This window comes from Lasioglossum baleicum, chromosome 12 (assembly GCF_051020765.1).
Source record: "Lasioglossum baleicum chromosome 12, iyLasBale1, whole genome shotgun sequence".
Classification (NCBI taxonomy): domain Eukaryota; kingdom Metazoa; phylum Arthropoda; class Insecta; order Hymenoptera; family Halictidae; genus Lasioglossum; species Lasioglossum baleicum.
Window position 1 is genome coordinate 8,524,866 of NC_134940.1, and position 19,966 is coordinate 8,544,831.

The 19,966-nt window shown below is 36.5% G+C and overlaps 4 protein-coding genes across 5 annotated transcripts; 1 reads left to right on the forward strand and 3 right to left on the reverse strand.

Annotated features, from left to right (window-relative positions):
* Positions 1-4,367: 4,367 nt before the first annotated feature.
* On the reverse strand, positions 4,368-9,015 carry Ppa (F-box and leucine rich repeat protein partner of paired). Its single transcript, XM_076435944.1, has one exon. It carries the CDS (start codon positions 9,013-9,015, stop codon positions 7,528-7,530), a length of 1,488 nt encoding a protein of 495 aa, XP_076292059.1. The 3' UTR covers positions 4,368-7,527.
* Positions 9,016-9,167: 152 nt separating this feature from the next.
* Rab35 (RAS oncogene family member Rab35) lies at positions 9,168-14,916 on the reverse strand. The gene is made up of 3 exons (XM_076435949.1): positions 14,427-14,916; positions 13,259-13,683; positions 9,168-13,046 (listed from the first exon to the last, which is right to left on the reverse strand). Exons 1-3 carry the CDS (start codon positions 14,476-14,478, stop codon positions 12,918-12,920), a joined length of 606 nt encoding a protein of 201 aa, XP_076292064.1. The 5' UTR covers positions 14,479-14,916; the 3' UTR covers positions 9,168-12,917.
* A 299-nt stretch (positions 14,917-15,215) lies between these two features.
* Positions 15,216-17,872, forward strand: LOC143214646 (proteasome subunit beta type-2-like). The gene is made up of 3 exons (XM_076435948.1): positions 15,216-15,815; positions 16,064-16,420; positions 16,492-17,872. Exons 1-3 carry the CDS (start codon positions 15,725-15,727, stop codon positions 16,665-16,667), a joined length of 624 nt encoding a protein of 207 aa, XP_076292063.1. The 5' UTR covers positions 15,216-15,724; the 3' UTR covers positions 16,668-17,872.
* Positions 17,350-19,806, reverse strand: LOC143214645 (signal peptide peptidase). Of its 2 annotated transcripts, XM_076435947.1 has the most exons (6): positions 19,494-19,802; positions 18,940-19,047; positions 18,782-18,864; positions 18,521-18,695; positions 17,943-18,436; positions 17,350-17,872 (listed from the first exon to the last, which is right to left on the reverse strand). In XM_076435947.1, the coding sequence occupies exons 1-6, from the start codon at positions 19,683-19,685 to the stop codon at positions 17,791-17,793; spliced, it is 1,134 nt and encodes a 377-aa protein (XP_076292062.1). In that variant the 5' UTR covers positions 19,686-19,802; the 3' UTR covers positions 17,350-17,790. The 2 variants fall into 2 exon arrangements, with proteins under 2 accessions (XP_076292062.1, XP_076292061.1); XM_076435946.1 differs by having other exon boundaries at positions 18,782-19,047; positions 19,494-19,806.
* Positions 19,807-19,966: the final 160 nt, after the last annotated feature.

Here is a 19,966-nt window from a genome sequence, read left to right on the forward strand (position 1 = left end):
GTGACTCTGGGGCGCCAGTCAAAATTTCCATATCATATTTGAAACAGTTTTTAAATGATTAAATTCTTCTGTATTCTACGAATTGCTAAAAATCCAAGTACCATTTTTATTTCATAACATAGGTCCTTCAATAACAAAAAATCGTCTGCATCCAAATTTGAACAAGAATACACATTTTCGCGATCGACTGTGCAAATTGAAATTTTCATTGAAATTGTTGTTCAATCAAAAGACACTTACCTTGTTACACTTACCGTGGTCCACGTTCCATCTGCTAGAGGCCGAGGTAACATTTGGGGACGTACGAGAAGAAATGAATATATTTTTTTTGAAAAACGTAACGTATTCTATATTTAACAAACATTTTTCTCATGTTAGATATTTACAGTTACACCGTATGTGTGTATTCGCTAACACATTTGTCGTTAAATATTTACAATAGGTAATTACAAAGTCGTTTTTCTTCGTTGACTCCGCAACAAAATAGTTTTGAACGGAAACGCATGAACGATACTCACTAAGTATACACAATTTGTACGTGATGCGTTTAGTTTGAGAGTCTAGACGGCGAAGATGCGTAGTCTGTAACCTTTAACACACTCGAGTATATGTGTAGCATATACTTAGCTAAAAAAAAAATTTGTTTAGCGGAGAGAATTTTTGGTTCGGTTGCATTTTGCCAGTCTTCTTGCTCGCGTGATAAACGATAAATCTGATGTACACGTATACAGAGTGTCCTGTAAATAGCGCTAGCAGTTTATTCGATCAGTATTACAGTTTACGGGACAGCCTGTATAATTGTATTCGATATGCTTCAGTGAGTTCTGCTGAAACCTCTTGATCGAATATGTATAAAGAAAAATCATGTCCCTAGTTCATATAACTTTACAACGTTCGATGTTCTTCCTTTCGCAAGGTACAATTTACATTTATTATGTATTTCAAAACAGCAGTACGTAATATACACACGCTCCGTGGGACTAACGAAAGTTTAATCAATGAATGTACGTGTCAATCACCAAACGCAAACACTAGAAAGAGCAGTGTTATAATTAGAGTGCCCATGTCGTTGTCATTCGTTTTGATCGATGAGATAGTCGATTTTTGATTTCACTTCATTTCCTCGTAGAATTTCGTGTATATATTGCTTTCGTTATTAGAAGTACGCATTTATTTTATACAGTATGGAAATTCATTAAATTCTTTTATTGCGGTATGTGCGTATTTAGAATCAACTGGCTTCGTTCATCGTATACTTGCTTGTTTCCAGACCTCGTTCTGTCAAACGTAAAGCAATTGTAATTACTCCTAGATTTCTACTAAAATATTCAATTTACAATCAGTCACTGGCCACTTTCCTTTTTAAAAGAAGATACAAACGTGTAGATGATACGATTTTTTCTTAATCATTCAGTATTAAAAGACAAGGTTTACAACCCTTTCGAGTGCATCGACTTTTCCTGTGCATTTGTTTTATCCACTTTACACATTATAAGACAGTCAAGCTTTTGGAGAATTATTTCGTAAGAAATGTTTGATGAAAATAATAAAGCACGAAACCAGATTTTGTATTCAAGAGGAACATTAAAGATGAGTTTAATCGGAGATAGAACATACGTCCAAAAATGGAAACGACATCATACAAATGAGTGTTCGGCGATTATTTTGTCAGAATGCAAAAGCTTGTGTTTTCTGTTTATACTATATAAGGCATCAAAAGACATTACACCCTGAATTATTCCATCTATTGGACAGACTGTCCAGTGCGTTGCACAGGACCTAAAATACATGTAATTACATAAATGTTCGTAAGAAGTAATACTTTCCGCTTATCTAATACAATGTTAAAAAAAGGCTATAAAAATTAACTGAAAAGAAATTTTCGAAAATAGAAATTCCAATCTTTCTCTAGAGCCAGTGGCAAAGTAAAGATAAGTTAAACTCGGTGATAGTCATTAACCACTGCTGTTAACAGACACATTAAACATGCAGATATCCATATTATTGAATGTATACTTCGATTGAATGTTTTATAATGCAAATAAAAATACGTGTAATTGAGGTATACTCACCTTTTATCGGTACATGATTTTTGTGGCAGAAGCAACGTTTGATACGTGTGTATATGTTAAATTTGTTAATAAGGAAAAGGAAAATACTTTCGTAAAATGATTTTAAGAAAGTGCTTTTAGAAAAATAGTCATTTTTATTTACAAAATACTATCACAATTGCATGTGTGCACATATTCTTTTGATTTAAATCCTTGTCATTCTTGCATTACTTTTTGATGATGATTCGTGAATGGTAATTGTAAAAAATGAACTTATCTATGCAAATAACAAAAATAATAAACAGAATGGACCTCGTATAAATTTATTACAAGAAGAATTTGTTAATATTAAATAAAATAAAGGAGTTCCGCAATCCAAGCTGGGATGAATTTCACCGATACAGTCAGTATCGGGTTGGAACGAGAGTTCGCAGCGTTTTTAAATTAAAACTCAAAGATAAAATTAAGATTTTTATTCGTAGATTTATTTAACCGCATATGTTCCCATAATTATGAAAGTGGTCTAAGTCGAAATTACCATATTATATTTTAAACTAAATTAATTCAATGTAATTTTTACGATATTGTGAAAAATGAACCGTTAGATAGTGTTTGTTTTTTCAATATTATACGAGATTCATTTAGTGTTAATACAAGAAATATATGGCAAGACTGCGGATGTTTATGCAATTTCCAATTTTTGTAGACAAATTTGAAGAAAGTGCAATGCAATAAAATCTTATTTTTAATGAGAACACTCTTTGTAGATCCAAAACAAATAAAAATAGTACAGAATTCTATCGAATTTTATATTTTGGAATTTTTTGAAAATTTCCATAAAAACCATAAATGCATCGAGATCCGCAGTCTATACATGACTTAGACCGCTTTCGTAATTGTGGGCACATATTTTCCATTCTGCTCTATTTTGCTTTTTGCTATTTTTGACTTAACTCGTCGAGATAAACCTATGAATAAATATTATCGTCTTAATATTATCGTTGAATTTTAATTGAAAAACTACGAACTTTCGTTCCAACCCAATGCTTCGCTTTTTAAGAAAATAGACGAGTACCTTAACCAACGAGTGTATATCGTTGCCTTGCTGTCACATCACGGAAAAAGTTCTGTTTGAAATAATACTGAGCTACGGAGCGTCCACAGATAGAAGGTTTTATACAAAAGTATGGCACAAGATAAAAGTCTCTCGTTGTTTCAAATGTTACGTTTCCGCGACGATGATGAAAGTGTCTCTAATGATCTACAAACAGAGATGCGTCTGATCTTTGCTATCAAAGGGGGTGAATGTTGCAAAAAGAAGTAGACTTGGTAGAAAATCGTTTGTACTTTGTGACTGCAAGATGGGGTACGTCCAAAATCTTATTATTCTCGTTCGGATGTGCTGCTGCACATGACGCTGATGCAGTTCTACCGAATAATATATTATAAATCAGTCGAGTGTGTCACTTAAACGAAATAATATGGCGGCGTTTGTGTAAGAGTGTATTAATGAACAAGCGACTTGTTCGACTGCGGGCTTGCGTGACGGGAATGAAAAACTCACGGTTGGATTTGTACGAGTATAAAAAGAATTGTATTAACAATATATTACAAACGGTTAACAAACATAGTTACATTTCGCTGCATCAGCGTCCAACGAGAACAGCGGGTGGATATAAAATTCTAGAGCACGCGTGTCGAGTTTCTTGATCGAATAATTATAACGTGATTACAGCTGCATCGAAGAATGCGCCTAACGCAATTTTTGAGAAATTCCAAACGAAACGGATATACGCAACAGAAATAAAGTTACTTAAAAAAGAAGAAAAAGAAGAACAGAGTAACGCAGCCGGACGTACTATGTACTCCTTAGATTTAGATATCCGAAACGAACAACGCGCTGGTGTACGCCTCGTGCTTGTAAAAATGGCTCCCACAAAGGAAAATTGTCTTTTATCTAAACAATATGTAACGAGAGCAACTCGCGAGTAACAGAAACTAATCTCTTTCACGAAACGTGATTATAAACCAAACACAACAATTTCGAAATGAATGCTCTCTATTCTATTGCACTTTCGATCTCAATCAACACAATATTCGATACAATGGCTTCGGAGTAACAAAAATATGACGAAAAAAAAAGAAAAAAAAAAGAAAGCGAAGTACCGAATACGTTTTTTTTCAAACGGGAAATTTCTGTGTTTGTTCAAAACATTAACAAACCTCAGTTCGTAGAAACAGACACCCTTAGACAATAAAATGACGTAAACTAATGTCGTTTAAAAATATTATTGTCTTATCTTTTCTATTCCCAACTTGGTCTCGAACCGTCATCGAACAATTGAATTTCTTTCTCCAGTTATAACGTAAGAGCAACGTGGTGGCTCGTTGCCTTCAGTTCGTCCCTGCCTTGCGTGTTTTTTTTTCTTTTCTTTTTTGGCGGGAAATTTAGAATCGATACAAATAAACCGGCATCGAATTTTGACGCTGTTCGGCTCTATCTCGCTCTATTTTTTTTTGTTAAACCTATGTGCTTTCTTCAACTCCTATTGTTTACAATATTGTTTTAATCCGCTATATATTCAATTGGTTAACGTACTTTAACTAAACTTTTTTGCTACTTCCTCTCACGCGCGTCTTTCCCCATCTTTCTTCTCACTCGATTCTCACTTGTTGTCTATCCTTATGCGTTTTCAATAAAAAAGAAAAACATGCGTCCTGATCTCTCTATCTCGCATAAAATACAAACAAATGTACAACCGAGTCGCCTGTGTTGAATAATAGAAAATCAGTAACATTTTCCTCCGATTACAACATCGTATCAAAACTTACGCTTACTCAAAGCGACGGTGTTTGTTACCAAGTACAGTATTTACTCGAATAATGCACGCTGCCCGAGCATCACGGATGTGTGTTTTCGATGTAGAGAATGGTTTCGTTTTTTTTTTTTGAGCTGATCGCCGGTCTACTGTGGAACTTGTAGAAAGTGTTGTATTATGTATATTGATGTGCTGGGAAAGCGAGCACCACCAGAGTAAACACTGCAGCATGAAGTAAAGCATGATAGCAATCGAATCGCGACAAGACAAAAAACGAAACAGACGATCACAATGGCTCTTCTTCCGTACTCTTTGGTGTAACATACAAAATAATATTGTACAAAATAAACGTAGTTGTTCGATCGAATAATAAATTCAACAATATCGTTACAGAAGGCACGCGAATCGAAAAGTCTGAGAGACAGTGGCTCGCAAATTTCGAATCAGAACGGTAGTATCGATCTATTACGATGGGATAAAAGCAAAATGTGACCTACATCTAAAACTTAACAGCAAATCTCCTCGAAATAAGTGTACGCGCGCGCGTAGACATAACATCTCGTATAGATATGTACATACAGAGATCTTGGAACCGAATGAAACCAGACAATTCTACCCATAAACGTGGGTCAAGCAAGTAAAAAAGAACACCAATTGCGTGTGGCATTGTTTAAACAAAATAATCAAACATTCCGTTTGCTCGAAGCTAGTTTGGTTGCTGTGTATAGTTTACTGTCTTGACTGGAACTGAGCAATGTATTGTAAGGAACCGGAAGATGCTTGAACCTGCGATTCGTGAAATAACTCACTGTGAAATCGAACGATTGTCAAACATCTAACAAAAATTGATATTCGAGTTTCGAGACAGTTCCGCGAGGCGTTAGATTCAGCCGAAATCTTGTGCATGAAATAATCGTAACTTTACGTGACCGTAATATCGGTCTGCAAGGCTCAGGTGTAACGCAATTACCAAACCTATTTATAGCAACAAAATTCCAGCTCAACGGCTAGTACTTTCATGAAGAAAATTCGCCTTTCGCAGGTCCAAACTTTTACAGTTCTCGTGGTAACATGGATGTCTTTCGTAGTAAGGATACATCATACGCACGTACATACATTCATACGTGTATAGTCCGTCTCTCGCGAAGAATGAAGAGAAGACCTGAAGTAGTATTGGTAATTCGTGACGGTTTCTTTACAAATTCCGAGTCTCTTCTTACGAGACGCAGACTATACGGCCCATACACACACGCACATACACACAGATATGCCTGCGCGCGCACAGATTATTTTAAAGTATGTTTGATGATGAACTTGCATGCGTATGATTCGAAATAATAAAACAATGCTTTGGCTAAATTGTCGCTTCGCTTAACAAAAGACAAAGATTTCCAGCGGAGTTGCCTATACAATGAAACGTAAGAACGCGATCCCGGTGAGAACCAAAAATTCACCATTTCCATAGCTTTTCTAAAAACTGTGAAAATAATGTGCTTTAGGTTTTCACCTGGAAAACATTCGCGCGTCTCATTGTACGTGAACACATGGTTTTTGAAATTCATTTACAATTACCAAATATTGGCAAACGAGTACAGTCAAAGTGGAACGGATTTGTTCGTGAACTTGTGCATGCTCGTTAATGTTGTTAAATCAAGTTGGACCGGCAATTAAAGCACACCCGAGCATTATTCTGTTTATTCCGAACTGTTTGGTAATTGTGAATGAGTTTAAAGTTTGTCCAGACTCGATCGGAGCACGTAGACGATCCACCCAGCATCGCGTACTCATCTTTTTCTTTTTCAATAGAAATAATAAGATCGGACACGGTGTCTATCGTGATTGTACACCATCTCCGGTATTAGAACAGTCAATGTTCCAATATACATAATATTACTATGTGAATTAAACGATTAAACGATAATGACAATAACGAAAACTTGTCGATGTACTTTATGTGCATTTTGCAAGCAAAAGCGTTGTCTCAGACGGTTCGTCTAAATATTCAACTATGATCGAGTCCAGACCGATTCATGGTGCATAATATATAGGAACAGTTTGAAAACATGAAAACTGAACAAGAACGAGTTTTGCTCGTTCAAAGGTTTCTACAGAATGATGACGATGAAGAAGAAGAAGAAGAAGAAGAAGAAACGTCTCAACTAGTGGCACGGTTAACGCGTACGACATTACATCATTACCCTATATTACTCAGTAACAAGTGTATACGATGAGCGGAGCGTTGAATAGATTTAAAGATGGATCTCTGCAAAAAGTCATTTGCCCCTAGAAACTCTGACATTGAAGAATATAACACCTGAATCCGTCTTCGTATTTTTTTTTCTTTTAGATCTCGCAACGATCGAGCAAAAAGGAAACGACAATAAATCGGAATTACAGAATGCCTACTAGATCTGAAAATCGCTTTGGCCGCCTGACCACGACGACGACGACGGCGACCAGAAGTACGCGGAACAGGAACGTTATGCGATCGTATCGCGAAGAAAATTGGAACGAAGAAGGTGTTCCTTGGCCGAGAATTTTTGCAAAAAGTGTCAAAAAGTGACTGTTAGGAAAAAATCGGATACATCATCGAGCGTAAGAGCGAGGAAACACCTTGCTCGTTCATGAAGGACGCGAATACTGCTTAGAAAAAGCCATCACCGCACGTGCCATAGACCAAGATTCAACGTACTCAGCTGAGGCAGTTTCATAATTCTTTCGAGTCCGTTGGTACTTATCCTGGTGCATCCGTAAAGGTCGATGCATTTTAGGTGTTTCATGCTCTCCGCGATCGTGTAGAGCCCTTTGTCCGTTAGCCTACTACATTGACCGATGTTGAGCGTCTCCAACTCGTGCAACGTCTGGGCGATCTTGCAGATCCCCTCGTCGCTGATTTGGCAGGCAGACAACGAGAGCGACTTCAAATTAAAAAGTCCCTGGGAGATGTGTACGAGAGCCTGATCGCTGATCTTGTCGCAGAACGACACATCCAACGATGAAATCCGGCTGCCACCTTCCGCCAGATAAGCCATACCGACATCTGAGATATTGTCGCAGGATCGAAGATTTAGCTCCCTCAGACTGGACATCTTTGCTAGGTGTTTCACCCCCGTGTCGCCTATACAAACGCAAAACGATAGATTGATAGACTTCAGCGTGGTCAATCCGGATATGTGTCGTAACGCTTCATCGGTGACCCGCTGGCAATCCTGAAGACTGAGATGTTCCAGGGCTAAGTTACCGCCAGCAGCGTCGAAGTCCACGATGCCGGCTAACTGTTCCATTAAAAAACTGGCGCCGGGTGTCTGGGGATGAACGCCGGCCAAGTAGGCGATACCGTCGTTGCACACTTGCCAACAACTCCGTAGATCGAGTCTCTTTAGTTTTTTTAGGTACCACGATATGCACAACAGTCCATCGTTGGTAATGTTCCTACAACCGCCGAGCTCGAGGTGCTCGAGATTCTGCAGATATTTCGCGATCCAACTGAGCGAGATGTCCGACACTTGTTTGCACAACGACAAGTTCAGTTCCATCAGGGTGGTGTACGATTGGGAGAAGGCTTTCATCAGGGCGAGATCGTTGACGTTGTAACAACCGGAGAGGTTCAGGGACTCCAAGTTCGGCACACCTTTCAAAACATCGCCCAGGCCTCTCCTCAACGACAACACTTGGACCCTTTTCACCCCCCTCTTCACCAAACTGGCGAACAACGCCGGTGCCTGTTTCCTTAGATGCAATTTCGCCTCGACTCCACGCCAGACGGACCTGTGGTACGCCGCGTCCCTCCACGCGACGCACACTTGTGCCGCGCGTCCTTTGTCCCTAACCTCCAGGTAGCTAAAGATCAACGCTAGGATTTCGGGATAGAGGCACGAGATGTGGGTGCTGGTCGCGATGCTTTCGCGATTCGCTTGAGACTGCTGTCTCGAGAGACCTTGCGCGTACGCTGGCAAACTCGTTGTCCCGCTGGTATAATGCGCCGCGTTACCCGTGTTGTAAAGAATCGCCTGGCTTTGCGACGTCGGGATCGCCAGGTGCGGCTGATGTAATTGATAATAGTGTCCCGAGCGATGAAGCAACGTCGTGCCTCGATTCGCTGTTAACGCCGGAAGTTCCGTCATCAACAGATGACTTTCCTCCATATTGTTCAGTGTATGCGTACATAGACGCGGAGTCACACATATACAACGGGGTCTTACACTTGTCCGACTTTGGGACGAATTCCCCTTTCCGTTTCTGTTCGTCTTCTCGCTCTCTCTTTCTGCCTCTCACTTCTTGTCCTTTTCTTTCTTCGCTATCTCTCTCTCTCTCTCCCTCTCCTTTCTTTATTCTTGCCTGGTAGGTTTTTTCTTCCGTCTCTTTCTTTCCGCTTTCTTCCTTATTCGATAATCTCGAATAGTACGTAATACATGCTCCAACCGAACGAACCCTTCCGTCGATATATTAATTCGTAGTTGACGTGCATCAGTCAGCTCACTGTTGCTTCGATCATGTCGATGCATCGATGAAAACGGCTTTGTATCTTCGACGAAAGTAATATATCTTGAACGTTAGAAACAGAAAGGTTTGTAATAGAGAAAGAGAAAGAGCTGGTAGAATATCGGTTAGTCTCACGGTTTACGCAAAAATATTGCACCGCACATGGAACACCGACAGCGTATTTTTTAATTCGTGTTTCCGTTCTTTTACACGTTTTTCGCTCTGTCTTTGTTCTTTTCTGGGTTTCCTTGTTCGCTTGCTCGCTCGCTCGTCGACTCGCTTCCTCGCCGTCACCCCACCCTCCGCCTTCCTCACACCCCCTTCTCTTCGTCGTCTCTTTCTATATACGTAGAGATATGTGTATATATTCATTTACGGTACATAGACACGCGCGCGCGCGCGCGCGCGTCTTCCTCTGTGTGCACAAGTACTTTTTTCCTTCTCTTTCTCTGCTTGTTACCGCCCCACCTCGTCCTCTCACTATACCGATCTTTCTCTCGCCCACCACGGTCAGTTTCTTGTACACTATCCCGCTCGTTGCCACACTGAACACCTCTTTTTAGACGCGCACATCGCCCGTTACGTTTCGTTCGTTTAACAAGCCGACAACGGAAATTCCAATCAGTCCTACGATCAACGAATTCGAGTCTTTCTCATCGGATTCGACGGGTTCTTATCCAGAACGGTGTGAAACGTGTCGTAGAAGCACTCGCGCGACCAGCTTCAAACCGACATGTCGGGAAAACATGAACCGGTGCGCTGCCAGCCGCGAACTGTTGTTCCAGTTGCCCAAACTCAGATGTCGTGTCGTCGTTCTGTAATACAGGCGGAGCGTACTTGCTCCCAGCTGGCCGCTGATTGGTTGTCGACGCGCGACCACGCGTCACGTGACTATGCCGGCGAATATCGATTCGGGTTGCGCTGCGGCGGCATTTTTAAGTTTTCGTCGAAAAGGGGGGGTATGGGATTCGCGTACTGCGAACCACGTTGCGACCACCACCGTTCCTTCAATTTTCCTCCAAGTACTATCCTCTTTTCCAAATTTCCTTCTAATCCGTTCTTTGTAGTTTTCCAACCGTTTCTTCTGGTAGTTTCTATTCTCCGTTGTCTTGATGCGATGTTACTTTCATTTCAAGAATGTATAATCAAGGCCACTGCAATATTATCGCGAACAATAAGATATAGCGGAACTATAAGATTAAGATTCGCAATAGTTTCTTTGAATTTCCTGATCAGTGAAATATAATTCCATAAGAATTTTGTGATTATCTATTAATATTCGACGTAGCACAAAATCAATCAAAAGATATACACATTCTGGTCTAGTAAGAGGTTAATAACGTAATAAAAACGTAATAGTTATCTAATTATACGATTTATTGTTCCGATACACACAAGTTTGTATCGAATTTTATAATGAAAAATCAAATTTTCGTATAATAGTGAGAAATAAAAATATATATAACCATTCATGTTTCAAGAATAGTTTATTGGATTCTTGCTAATAATCAATTTAGTTATATGTACATCTAAAAAAAGTTAGTGTGGGGAGTAAGCTAACGAACGGTTAGAAATTGTATATGTACACTTAAACTGCTATTTGTTTATTTATTTATAGTTTCAAGTATATAATAGTTCATATTACAATGTTATAACTGTATAACAGTAAACAATATCGAATATAATTGATTAGAATACTTGTGATATGCCACTAAAACTGGCAAGTAGAATATTTACAAGTCATAGGATGCCGCTTCATTGCCTTGTTAAAAAGATATGTTGTACAGATCAAAAAATTGCAACAACATCAATTGTGTTAATTCATAGGGTATCATTCGTGACGGTATTACTGCGGCAGCTGGATAGATATCCTAACTATTATCACAGATGGAAAGAAGACATTTATCGTATTACTATAGCATATATAGAGTGTAACACCATATGCGGTATATAGTTCAGGAATGGAGTCAATATTTAAAAATTAGAACAATTATATTAGATAAAAAGCCCATCAAATAATTATAATACAATAAATTTTAAAAAAGCTAGTGACAGTACTAATGTATAAATGCTTGTCACGATATGTACCTCTGACGAAGGTGTACACGTAAAACTTGTTAAAAAGCAAAACTGATACATTTTTACGAATGTATTTTATTGTTTTCCGATTCTTGAATGTATCATATAAAGTATAAAGCATTCCATCTATCATGTTACACACTTTATAGCTTTCCAACTTCATTGTATTTACTACCATCTTCAACAAATTACTGCATACTTACATGTTTATCTTTCCTGCTTTAATAAAGACTTTAACCGTATGCTTAACAAAGAACAATTTTACTAATGATTCGTACTTCAATGTTACAATTATGCAGACCAAAACATACACAAATGTGAAAGGCCGTATTAAATCATTGCTTACTTTCATCATGTATAATTTAAATTATAATACTATGACAATATAGATCGCTCGCATAATATTTCTAAAGACTAAAAAATTTACATACACGTGTGTTTATGGTTCCCAGTATTGTTCCATTAGTATTTAATGAACTTCGTATAAATATTGTTATATTAAACATAGATGTTTTGTTAATAAGCATATACTTAGCAAACAGATTAAATAGTTCGCTTGTGATAAGAGAGAGAAAAAGAACTATTTTGTTGTTCTAAAACAAAATCTTTCATTTCTAAATACTGTGATGAAATTTCATCCTGTGCCACATAAAAAGCTTGCCTCTGTTATACCGTAAATACTTTCTACAGTTTGTTTTAATCAATTTGTTTAGAGTGCACTAAAAAGCGTCATCAAATTGCAGGAACCTTACACAGTAAAATATACTAAGTTATCTGTTAATAATATTGATCGCCTCTCGATGGATAAACACTAAATATTAGGTATTTAACGCTATTCGGCTCTTATTATGTGGTAACTCATTAAAAAAATTTGTCCGTAATTACACAATCTCATAACTATACATACATATATATACATATGTGTATACACATAGATTATATATATAACATTATATATATTATATAATATTATACACATAATAATATATATATAATGTATATATATACAAATACATATACATATATCAAAAATTTCGATAAAGCTCAGTACATTGAATATTACTTTATCTCCCACTTTGTATAAATTATGGTATGCAAAGCACAATTAAAAAGCAATTATATTGTGTTGTTTCGTTTTTTTCTTGTACTAACTCTTTTGTAAGTTATATAATACAAATAGGTCTTCATATTTGTTTCCCTGCATTAAGAGCATGCAGCGATGGAAAGTATGTTGCATATAAAGTTGTTCTCGCTTAATGAACACTACACATTCATAATATTTGCATCCTATATATATTGAACGTTACTAGCATCAAAGTATAATTCTATAAGAATACAATCTTCGATGTCGTAATTCAAATACAAAACTTAATAGTTTTATAAAACATTCGTGTATTACTTTATATGTAAATTTTGTTGTTGTAATTTACTTCTGTCATCACTTTTAAATGATATCGACAACAGATCTCATGCTTACACTGTGCTGTTAACAACATTTCTTTTTATGCTGTTTTGTGCTTTTTCTCAGGTTTACTGTTTCATTGATGTGTATAGCTTGTTGTTCCTTCCTCTCTTCTTTGGTCCTAAGCACCTGCCGTGTTATTGCCATAAACATCTAAATACAAGAAATTAGTGTAAGCTGAAATTAATTCATTATACTAAAAGAGAACATAACAATTAAAATTTGTATTACATGCTACTAGTCGCGGAGGAAAAATTTTGATTCGATATATTCATCGAATACACGCAAGAATTGAAAAACTCGGTAAAACAGTTGCCAATTATTAAATGCTTTCCAGCACAACTAAAAATAGAATTGTTACTTACTTCTTGAACATTAATATTGTCTTTAGCAGAAGTTTCAAACAATTGAATTCCCATTTGATTAGCAAATCTTTGTGCATCTTCTGTTAATACCACTTTTTCATTCGGTGAATCATTCTTATTCCCTACAAGTACCCTGTTAACCACATCACAATTTTGTTCGATTTCATGCAACCATCTTTTAACGTTAGCAAAGGAATCACCACTAGTCACATCATACACAACAATAACACCATGTGTTCCCCTATAGTAAGTAGAAGTTATTGTCCGAAATCGTTCTTGTCCAGCTGTGTCCCAAATTTGGAGCTTTACTCTCTCACCATTTATTTCTACAGTTTGTATTTTAAAGTCCACTCCAATTGTAGTTATATAACTGCTGTTAAAAGTATTGTCAGCGAATCTTAAGAGCAACGAACTTTTGCCTACACCTTAAACAAAAATTACAGAAGAAAATATAATTAAATAATTACAATTACAAGATAGAAGCAAAACATTTCTTTTTCAACAATATTATAGTTATTGCGCGCTTAAATATCCAAATGAATCTTCGTATATCACTAGACTACGGATCTTTATGCAATTACGAAGGAATTGTGAAAGATTTCAAAAATCTAAAAATATTGTTATGTTGTTTTCATTGTGAAAGAATTATTAGGGGATGAAATGAATTTTTATTTAACTCTTCTGCTTTTCCCCCAATCAACGCAGAACATTTTTGTTTCGCATAAAGATCCGCAGTCTATATATCACCATTGTTTAACTTTCTCGGGCATTATCCAATCTACACTTAGAGACACTACGGCCTAAGGAATTTATTGTTTCAATTAGACAGTTAATCAATTCCAAACAATGTGTACAAATATTATCAGATAGTGTTCGATTAATTTAGAAAATTACAGCATGGCTATAATAGATATATAACACTTTTGTTTATGTACACAACTGAAAATAAAAGTACGTGTAAATAGTTGATGTGGAAGCAATCTTTACTAAAATTTGATGTTTCTTAACACTGTATGAAATATAATTTTTCTACGAACTCTAATTGTGGTAAATAAATGGCATTTTGCAAATTCTTAATCGAACTATAAGTATCCATAATGCTTTGTTCGTTACGGGTATAATTTTAAGGTTGAACGTATTTCACATAAACAAAAATTCGTACACTTACCACTATCTCCTATTATTAGAAGCTTAAATAAATGATCATATTCCCGGGCCATTTTGACATGTATGACGTGCAAGTTTATCAAAGATTCGCTCTCAAAAACAGTTCGGAATATGGACGATACGTTCACTGTACAGTAAATTATTTCGGTTGTACATGGACAGATTGAAAAAAACAAAATATCTGAGTTTGTGCAAATTGCGACAAGGCTCACGGCTTGTCCGAAGTAAAGAACTCTAGTATCAAATCAGCGCCATGTTTATTTGCTGCGATATCAAAATTCATTATCACTACGAAGAAAAAAATTCATTAAAAGATGACGCCTACACCATATCAACTTATAATAATCAACGCGTTTCATTTATTTTAAAGGCTGTATTTTTATGTACGATGTATCTGCTAATGAGAATTATATTCATCGAATGAAAAGTATATATTACATTAAAACGCGTTACAAACATTAAATTATTTCGTCGTATAAACTAATAAAGTATACCAATGAGTTACTGTACAATTATTTTATTTTATTTGATATTACCGTTTTGTCACTATTGGAACAGATATATTTGTGAAATATAATTAGAAAAATATTCTTGATTTTCATATGTTCTATGATCTACATGAAATGTATTTTCTTATAAGTATAAATAATAATTACATACATATTTATACACATGGTCAAGTATAAATTTTATTCATTTCTGATTGGTAGATCGTAATGATGGCGTTCATTTTACCAATTAGAAATCAGAACATAGACGACTTTCTGCAAACAGTAAATATGTATATATATATATATATACATACATGTATAAATGGCAGAGTATAGTGAAGTAACAAAAATACTACCCCCAGTTTTTCCTTATGACTGTCACATAATTCCAAACATGATACTATTTCCTATTAGCTATAATATAGCAACTTATTTAGTAGCAGAGAGATCTTGTGGTCAGAAACGATGAACAGTACTTATTTACTGGATATATTGAAAATGGTAGGGATAAGAATGCGACAAAGTAGAAAACATGTGACACTAACGAGGAAAATTATATTTCCCCACAACATTTGAAATACTAAAGGAAATTTTGGTGAATTGAGAACATTTTAAAATAAATAGACCATAAAATTCACAAATTTAGCACTAGTAAAAGAATATTATTTACCGTAAAGCTGGCAGTCTCTTTGGTGATGTTTGTTTGTTTCATGCACCGGCAATTCGAGTGACAGACGATTTCTATTGTTTATCAGCTATTTAGCAGTTAGTTTTTGAGCGGGATAATTAATATACAAAACCGATTAGGATGGAGTGTTTAATCGGAATAAAATTCAAAGATTTCGTATTAGTCGCTGCTGACATGACGACTGCCCATTCGATTTTGGTGATGAAAAGCGGTATGAAATTTGTTTGATCACAACTATACATGTAGACAGCGGATTTTATGCATTTATGACAAAAATGAATATAAAGGTGCAATTTAAGACAGTAAAATATTAGAAGAGTTTAAACATACTATTATATTATTTTCAACCTATCAGACATATTAAGAAAGATAATGAATTTTTTATATCACTCCAGTTTGTGTTGCAAGTCAACTTTTGATCCAAGATGAATTAAAGTTGCTTCAGTTCCCTCTTTTCAGATGAACAAAAAATACATAAAATCTCTGAGAAGCTTGTTATGGCAGTGTCCGGAGAGTCTGGTGACAAAACACAATTCTCACAGTACATAGCGAAGAATATACAGCTTTATAAAATGAGAAATGGTTACGAATTGTCTCCGCAAGCAGCCGCGTGTTTCACGAGGAGAAACTTGGCTGATTATCTGAGGAGCAGGACGCCGTACTTTGTTAATTTAATAATGGGTGGATACGACGATAGCACGGGACCAGAATTGTTTTTCATTGATTATTTAGCATCCTGTGCCAGTGTGCCTTACGCAGCACACGGTTTTGGAGGCTTTTTCTCTTTGGGCATACTAGATAAGTACCACAAACTAGGTAATAGAAACTATTAATTAGATTACAAACTAACTAAAAATTAGATTACATTTATTTCGCGATCGTTACAGATTCTACAGAAGAAGAGGCGTATAATTTAATGAAAATGTGCGTCAGAGAAATTCAAAAACGTTTGATAGTCAATCTTCCTAATTTTAAGGTGCAAGTCGTTTCCAAAGATGGTGTAAAAGACTTGGACTCTATCACGGCAAAAAGTTTGGCACTCGAAGATGCTGCTAATACATAAGCTTTACTGGTTTTAATCGTTTGTTATCTGTTGGATAAATGGTTGTGAGAAACGAGGAGAAAAATGCGTGAATTAAAAAAAAATGTAGTTTTATTATATTTTTTGAAAGTTTTTTTTACAAATCAGTTAGTAAACTGTACATATTTTACAAGACTGATTTCTTGGAAAATCTGTGACAATTAACGGACAGTTACGGTATACAAAAATTGTACGCATTCAACTGAACAATAAGAAATCGAAAAATATTCTCTATTTTCTTAAACGAGATTAAGCCTGGCCTAAACGAGTCCAGACTACTTTTTGTAAATTCACGGCAGATAAGAGAAAATTGTACTTAATTTGGGTAAGACATATGGAAAATACACGTACTCAAAAAACACGAATCTAATATCGATGGAAATGTTTAACCTACCAGTAAGTGTAACACGCACGGGAAGAAGTGCCGCCATTCGCAATAGGATAAACATTCTCTTTCGTATAGAAATGTAAAATTTCAAGCTAAAAATATCCTTTTTTGAACCGTAACGTTCTGGATACATTTAGGATACGGGTAATTTCTTACACGAGAAGATTAAAATTTCTATGAATAAAATGTAATACTAATATTATCAGCGGCGGAAGCCAAGAATTCTAACGTAATTGGAATACTAATGCCAATTCTATATTGAAACTTCGTTCAATACGTTTCGTTTAACAAAAAAAAAAAAAGAAAAAAAAGGAAATGTTTCGATTTGAAACAATTTCTATTCCCTATACCGATGCTATTGTTTATATAACTTACTTTTTTTAGTAATTTCTCTATGCGTTAGTTTCGTCGAGTACCTTATGCTTCTCCCGACGATTATGGAAAATGAAAACGGGAACGCGCTGAATCGTAATGATTTCGCAACCGCGTTTCAATGTGCCAGCGTACGGTACGGCGTTTAAGGTATCAGACTACATCTCATAGAGTGCATCCAAAGCACTTTTTGCTTTTCCTGGTTCGCGTGCTATGATTGTACATCTTGAGCATGAGATAGAAATTATCGGTCCTGCTCTTGGCGTCGAATGGATTTGTTAAAACAGTATCAGCAGTGGTAACAATGCTGAAAGGTTTCCGGTACGTTCAGCTCGAATTTGAGCATTATGACGTTTTCTTTGTCTCTACTTGTGTCTGTTTCTCCTGCTTTTCAGGTTCTTGTAGAGATTTCGGGTGATCCTCGTAACTGAAATATAAATAATTAATTAGCAAACGGAATCGGGAAGTACTCGAAGAGTTGGTTTAATGACACCTACGAAAATAGCGCTTTTATGTCTCCTTTAACCAACGCCAACAAAATAGGAGTGCCCAAACAAGCGGGCACCAAGTATACGAGAGCGGGTTGTGCGTGATTGAATAAATGCATGATCAGCATCGTGATCAGCAGTCCCATAAAGTATGCGAAGAACGTGGAATAAAAGTAAACGTTTGTCTTTCGGCTCAAGCTGTTATCGAATCGCAATAAAAGCGCGATGAAAATCCCAGGTAAAACAATGTCCCCTAAGCCCAGCATGGCGAAGTTGTTGGCAGTAAGACCTTTCTCCAATATGTCTTGCGGGAATACTAATTTGATTGGCACCTCGAACGATTTTGCAACCGTTACCATCACGTCCGTTCCGAACACCCAGAATGCATCATAGAGAAGAAGTCCGAAGAGCAAGATGCACCCTGTTATAACATTGTTCAAATGCAACTGTTCCACTCCGTTGATCGCGAATGCGATACCGAACAAGTTATTGGCAATCCAATGCTGAAAATTAGAATAACAATTATTTCGTTGTATTTTGATTTACTCGAGATGAATTTGTCTGTAAACAAGAATGTTTTTTTGTACCTTTTCAAGCACATACCAAGCTCCAACAAGGGAGCAACATACCAAACAAACGCAATCGTGAAGATTGAATTTGTAATCTATAATGTACTCTGCCTTGTCACCTTCTCCTCGAGTGAACATTATATGATACTGGGTTTTTGGAATAGCAGCAGGTACCAGTGACGATATTAAGGGACTGTAATTTGTTCAGAATTATAATACTTCATCCCAGAGATTTCTAATTGTAAGTGTATACATGTAATACCAATGAGTTATTAGTACCTGGTAAGATGACACAAGGCAAGGATACCTAGGAAGAGAAAATAACTAATGAAAACTAGGTTGATATAGTTCTCTGGACATATCTGAAATGATACAAGTTTAAGAGTTAAGTTTCCCTTAGGAGAGCGAGGGAAAGGGAGAACACAAATGTACTGTACCTTGTACATCACGTAGAGTCCAAATAATGAAATACTACAAATGAATGGAAATAGTACTGCGTCTGTAGATGTCATCGTTTCTGGCACTCCTTTCTCTTCATACCTTCCCTGTAATATACCAAATGAATACGGTTAACATATAATATATAAAACTATATAGAACATTTTCCTATACATGTAAACGTCACTCTCGAATTTAGTTTCTGAGATATTCACGACACACTGCAGCTACTACTACTATTTACATTGTACTTTGCCTATACGTGCACGTCCATGACGTGAGTATGCGTGTGCATGGTGCGACCACACATCAACTGTTTCTACGGATACTATACATATCAAAACGATCGGCAAACGATCTACAATATATACCTCGTAAATATCTTAAAAGAAATAATGATGAAGTGATACAAGCTGTATGGACACTATACAATAACGTTAGTGTATAATTATTGTTGGATACATTGAAATGTTTACGATTGACATTTCTTGTTTGTATTACGAATGTTTGTTTAGGAAGCGCGGGGAATATAATGTTGCAACGCATGGCGTACCTGCTGCTCCATATGGTGTTTAACAGCCCGATAGCTGCCAAAGAAGATTGGCAAAACAGCCATAATGATCAAGCTACCGTAGGCGATAGCCATTCCCTCGGGAGTCGAGGGTATTCGTCCAGGTGCCGAGGCATTCTTTTCCGTCACATTTTCACTGATTTGGGCAACGATTTCATTAACCTCGCTTGCCATCTTGAATCCGTCGACACGACTACACTGGATACATGCAGATTGCAGATGCAATCATGCAATCGTACGAACGACGGAACGACACGACACGACACGACTTCAAAAAGGATTCTTCGAACCAGCGGCACAGAGACTGACAAGTCTACGTTGTGTTTTGTTGCTGACGAATTCATGTAAATGGACATAAATTTAGATACATTATTATCAACAGAGCTGCAACCACGGCGTGGCTGCAACTATATATATATATATACTGATATATATACTCACTTTTGTCATAAATT